Consider the following 6,204-nt stretch of genomic DNA (forward strand, 5'->3'; position numbering starts at 1 on the left):
TGTGAGATACTATGATCATAACAAAGGCTTTGCAATTTTTAATTATATAAAATAGACAGAAACACAATGAGACTCATCCCCAAAAAAGAACACAGTCACAATCGCAGTCACACTCATCCTCGATGACTTCAATGTTATTGCCTTGTTTCAATATTCATTTTTTAGGTAGGTCTTATCACACTTCTATCTTTTTTCAATGATTAAATAATGCAAAACCATAAATTGAGATGAATAGAAAATCTCAACATTTTCTAAAAAATTTAAAAGCCTATTATTATTGCGAAAATTTTTAACATAAGCAAATTTGACTAACGAAAGGGAATAATTTCTTCTCCCATTCTTTGTCAAACTAGCTTTTACTATAGTAACTATACCCTCAAAAAAGACACTCATACTATCCATGAAATAATGATTTTAATATTGTTAACTTTTATCTATATTCAATAATTAAATAATGCAAAACCCTGAATTGAGATGAATAGAAAATTTCAACATTTTTTAAAAAAGTGAAAAGGCTCTTATTGCAAGAAGAAAAAATCAACATATGCAAATTTGACTGAAGAAAAGGGAATAATTTCTTCTCCCATTCTTTGTCAAACTAGCTCTTACTATAGTAACTATGCCCTCAAAGACACACTCACACTCATCCAAGAACTATTGACTTCAATATTACCGACTTATTTAGGTAGGTTTTATCACACTTTTATCTATATTAAGTGATTTAATAATGCATAATTATAAATTGAGATGAATAGAAAATTTCAACATTTTCTAAAAATTGAAAAACCTATTGTTACGAAAAATTTCAACATACACAAATTTGACTAATGAAAGGGAATAATTTCTTCTCCCATTCTTTGTCAAACTAGCTCTTACTATAGTAACTATGCCCTAAAAGACACACTCACACTCATCCATGAACTAATGACTTCCATATTACTGACTTATTTCAATATTCATTTTTTTGGGTAGGTTTTATCACACTTTTATTTATATTAAGTGATTAAATAATGCATAATTCTAAATTGAAATGAATAGAAAATTTCAACATTTTCAAAAAATTGAAAAGCCTGTTATTTCGAAAATTTTCAATATACACAAATTTGACTAATGAAAGGGAATAATTTCTTGTCCCATTCTTTGTCAAATTAGCTCTTACTATAGTAATTCCCAGCACCAAAAAAAAAAACTCCTATTATAGTAACTATACCCTAAAAAAAAAAACTCACACTCATCCATGAAAAAATGACTTCAATATTATTGAATTATTTCAGTATTAATTTTTTTTAGTAGGTTTTATCACACTTTTATCTATATTAACTGATTAATAATGCAAAACCCTAAGTCAATAGGAATAGAAAATTTCAACAAGCAAAAATTTAACTGAAGAAAGGAATAACTTCTTCTCCCATTCTTCCTCAAACTAGCTTTTACTATAATCACTATACAATCAACAGATTTATTTAAAAATAATATAAAATAAATAATCCATATCCATATTAGACCTCATTTTCAATATTTTTATAATAATTTTTATCTAGTAATTTGTTACTTACTTTTACTAATGAATAAAAAAATAATTTTAATAATAGATTCAAACTAAGATTTACGGATCAAATTAGGATTTGTCAAAAAAGTATTAAAAAATAAATAAATCACACCTGAGAGTGGGCAGAAATAGCGCGAGTAGCCAGATCATTGACACGCGCGAGAGTGTTCAAAAAAAAAAAATCCAATCCCCAATTAATTTAGGCTGAGAGAGAAGTGAAGAGGAGTCACATCCACTCACAGAAACACAACCTCCCTCCCTTTCCGCTCTCTCTTTCCCCTTCAAATAACTCTTCACCTCTCTTCTCCTCACATTCTTTCCTTCCTTTCCATCCAAATTCCTCTCTATCTCTCTCTCTCTCAGACTCAACTCTCTCAGTGCACAAAAAGCAAAGAAACCAGCAACAAAGAAAAGCTTCAAACAGAGAAAAAAATGGCGGCGAGGGTAGATCTAGATGGGAAACCAATCAAGCCTCTGACAATATGCATGATCGGAGCTGGTGGTTTCATTGGCTCTCACCTCTGCGAAAAGCTCATGGCGGAGACGCCGCACAAGGTGTTGGCTCTCGATGTCTACGGCGACAAGATCAAGCACCTTCTCGAGCCCGCTGGGGCTCACCCTTGGTCCGATCGCATCCAGTTCCACCGCCTCAACATCAAGAACGACTCTCGCCTCGAAGGCCTCATCAAGATGTCAGATCTGGTTAGTTCCACTCCTCTCTCTCTCTCCACATTTCCATTTCAGATTCTCTCAATTTCTTCGTTTTTTATTTTTTGACACTGTTCTTGAATTTTCGGTAGACGATAAATCTGGCGGCGATTTGTACTCCGGCGGACTACAACACGCGACCTCTCGACACGATTTACAGCAATTTCATCGATGCGCTCCCAGTGGTAAGCATTGATTGAGAACAAAATCGCGTTTTCTCGGCGCGGTTTTTTTCAATTCTTTTTGCATTTGGAATCAATTGGAATTTGATTTGATTGATTGGAACTTTTATCTATTTTACGTTCGCTTTACAAAGATTTGGTTGTTATTTGATTGACGGTGATGTGTGTGATTGTGATTATTGAATTTGATTAGGTTAAGTACTGCTCAGAGAACAATAAGCGTCTCATTCACTTCTCTACTTGTGAGGTGTATGGGAAAACGATTGGGAGCTTTCTTCCTAAAGACAGTCCTCTCCGTAAGGTAATCCTTCGCTTTCTTCAATTTTTTTTTTACTTGTTGGCAATTCTTGATATAGTTCAGATCTGTGATGTTCTTGCTTAACCTTTTTTGTGATTAATTTGACGGTTGCGTAATTCAGATAGTTTGTGGCTCAGCATTTGTTTGTTTTGATGTAAATATGTTTTGGATGTATAATGTGGATCAAGATTTGAAATGATATGTGTAGGAATGATTGATTATTAATGTTAACAATAATAAATAATACTAGTAACTTGAACTGCCATGAATGACTGTATAGATTGAAGATCTTTGTAAAAAAGAACTGGTAATTTATTTATTATAGAAATTATTGATTTTCAAGAGCTCTCTTTTAGGTAGCCATCTTCTTTACATGATGAGTTTAATGCCGTTTTCAGACAATGCGGGTTGTTTGTAGAGAATTTTATTTATTTATTATTAATTTTTGTTACTTTGATGATAGTCTTACTAATCCCATTGTTATTTGTTTATATGTTTATATGTTTTCATCTAGAAGTAGTTATTCTTGCGTGTTTATTTTAGATATGGGTTTTTCACCCCTCCCTTATGTGGGCCGGTGGCTGTTTTTGTTGTTGTCACACATAGCTGACTGAGTTGTAGCATTCAATAAAAAAAATTGATAATTTCTGTAGACTATAACCATATGCATATATTTGTTGAGAATTCTAGTCTTCTAGAAGTTGATGAAAGTTTTTGATGATGAAAATCTCAGTGATTTTATTCATTCCTGTCATTAGGTGTTTTTGAATGATGAGAGAATTTACTTCTTCAAAAAAAAGAAAGAAAAAAATAGAAAGAGATGGTTGGAGTACATTTCGGAAGTGGAAAGATTCTAGAACGACGTTAGTATTTTTTTATTTTAATACATGCAACCACCTGTGGGTCTTGAACAGATGACCTTACCATCCCATTATTATGGGAGGAGTAAGCTATAGCTCAGTGCCATTTTTTTAATGAAAAAAGTAACTTGAATTGGTTCTGGTTAATGTTACAATTTTATCATATGAGAGAGAGAGAGAGAGAGAGAGAGAGAGAGGTTGGTTATGAGGTGTGTTTGCTAATGTGAGTTACAAGGTTGGCTAATTTTTCCAGGGATAACAGGTTTCTTAAGGTTTATATGAGGTTGGTGCGTGTGTTTTATGAGGGGTAGCTTTTGTGGGTGTTTGTGTGTGTTTTTATATGAGGTTGGCTGGCAGTTTCTCTTTGTTCTGAGTACTTATTTGGAGTAATAACCATTCTCTCTATACACTGAGGTATAAAACTGCTTTTCTTATGATAGAATTATAACTCACTTTTGACATTGTGAGTTAATGGTTGCCCTGACATTTTTGGTTGGGTCAGACTGGCATTTCAGAGTTTAATGCAAGTTTCGAAGAAACAATCCCTTATCTCTTCTTATTATTGCTTTAAGTTTATCTGCAGATATTAGATTAATATGAATATGTTACATTACTTTGAAGTCAATGTGGTTTGTTTTATACCTTACTTTCTATGAGCTGACTCATTCTATGTGCTATTTTGTTCCAGGAGCCTGAATATTTCGTTCTTAAAGAAGATGAATCCCCATGCATTTTTGGCCCTATTGAGAAGCAGCGATGGTCCTATGCATGTGCGAAGCAGTTGATTGAGAGGCTGATTTATGGTTTGCTACCTTTTCCATTGGCTTGGCTGTTTCTCAATTGGTATTTTGTAATGAATATTTCTGACTTCTTGTCTTATTACAGCTGAAGGTGCAGAGAATGGTCTGGAGTTCACAATTGTGAGACCTTTTAACTGGATTGGACCCAGAATGGATTTCATTCCTGGCATTGACGGTCCAAGTGAGGGTGTTCCCAGGGTTCTGGCATGCTTTAGCAATGTATGATCAGTTCTTTTTGCATCTTTAGTGTATGTAGATATTTTAGAGTATTTCTATTTTGTTTTGTATATTTGTTTTAATCATGTCCTTCCTGTATCAGAATCTACTGCGTCATGAGCCACTCAAGCTTGTGGATGGTGGTGTTTCCCAGAGAACATTCGTTTATATAAAGGATGCAATTGAAGCTGTTATGTTGATGATTGTGCGTTCTGATATACTGCCTTCGTCTTTCTTTTTAAGTTTATGTTTGACATGACAGTGGCTGAGTACTGTGATCCTTTTTTTTTTTTCAGGAAAATCCCGCTAGAGCCAATGGCCATATTTTTAACGTGGGCAATCCTAACAATGAAGTTACAGTTCGGCAGCTTGCAGAAATGATGACTGATGTGAGTTGAAGGATTGTTTTATGTGTGTTTGGTTGGGGAAAAGACTGGCTTAATTATTGCCTTTTTATGCTTTTTTGGGATTTGAGAATTAATGTTCTTCCACTATACAGGTTTATTCAAAAGTAAGTGGTGAACCTTCTCTGGAAGAACCTACAGTTGATGTGAGCTCCCAAGAATTTTATGGTGCGGGATATGACGATAGTGATAAGAGAATTCCTGACATGGCCATAATCAATAAACAACTTGGTATGATTTTTTTTCTACTTTACTTTTATCTCTTAAAGCCTCGAGGTTTGGAAGCAATTTGACAGAAGTTTATGGGTTTTCCAGGTTGGGACCCCAAGACATCGCTCTGGGATTTGCTTGAATCAACCCTCACCTATCAACACAGGACATATGCTGAGGCTATGAAGCAGGCCATTGCAAAACCAGCTGTCAACTAAAGCAAGTTGGTGTTCGGTGGCACTTAAGAGAAGGGGGATTCCTGTTTAGGTTGCTGTTTGTCTACAATTCTTTTTACGGAAGTCCTATAATATATGTTAATCTTTGATTCCCACATACCCTATTTTTTGTTTTTTTCGTCTTTCCGGTGTCACTAGTCTTATAGCTGAAGTAGCTCAGGAATGTGTTCCGGATATCTCTGGAGAAGACCTTAGATTCTGTTACTGAACTCTATCGTATAACTGTAATTTTCAGTAGAGCTTTTGGCTACGACATGTTGGGGGCGATTATACAAGGAAATCCTGGTTTATGTTCTCACCTTCTCATGGGGTAATGGTTGTCATTTCCCTATTTTGTCACTCTCAGGGCGGGTTGTATTATTTATTTATCTGTTTGAGTCGCAATGTGTCATGTATTCTAAATTATTATTATTATTATTTATTAATCTCAGGCAATTCTTTTGGTTGCTGGGTTCTACTTCTACATAAGTAGTGTGATGAGAGTTATTGAAAAAAAAAATATAGTTTGCTCAAGAAAGGGAAAAGCTTTTAACTCTATTCTCAGTCATAACTTCTAACCAAAATTTTAGCAGTAGCAGTTCTAGTAATGTTTGACGTGCTTGCTTATTATACACACGTGCATTTAGTCATGTATATTTCTTGTGGAACAACCTTGTTCTCAATATTTAGCTATAATGGCTTTGGGTCAAAGATTGGTCTACTATGATGGCTTTGGGTCAAACATTGGTAAGCCATAGAATG

The 6,204-nt window shown here is 34.4% G+C and overlaps 1 protein-coding gene across 1 annotated transcript; it reads left to right on the top strand.

Moving 5' to 3' along the window:
• Window positions 1-1,799: 1,799 nt before the first annotated feature.
• Window positions 1,800-5,926, top strand: LOC142607311 (UDP-D-apiose/UDP-D-xylose synthase 2). Its single transcript, XM_075778753.1, has 9 exons — window positions 1,800-2,251; window positions 2,350-2,442; window positions 2,633-2,740; window positions 4,286-4,400; window positions 4,483-4,616; window positions 4,717-4,818; window positions 4,910-5,002; window positions 5,113-5,248; window positions 5,333-5,926. The coding sequence occupies exons 1-9, from the start codon at window positions 1,982-1,984 to the stop codon at window positions 5,443-5,445; spliced, it is 1,164 nt and encodes a 387-aa protein (XP_075634868.1). The 5' UTR covers window positions 1,800-1,981; the 3' UTR covers window positions 5,446-5,926.
• Window positions 5,927-6,204: the final 278 nt, after the last annotated feature.

Source organism: Castanea sativa, chromosome 8, assembly GCF_040712315.1.
Source record: "Castanea sativa cultivar Marrone di Chiusa Pesio chromosome 8, ASM4071231v1".
NCBI lineage: Eukaryota > Viridiplantae > Streptophyta > Magnoliopsida > Fagales > Fagaceae > Castanea > Castanea sativa.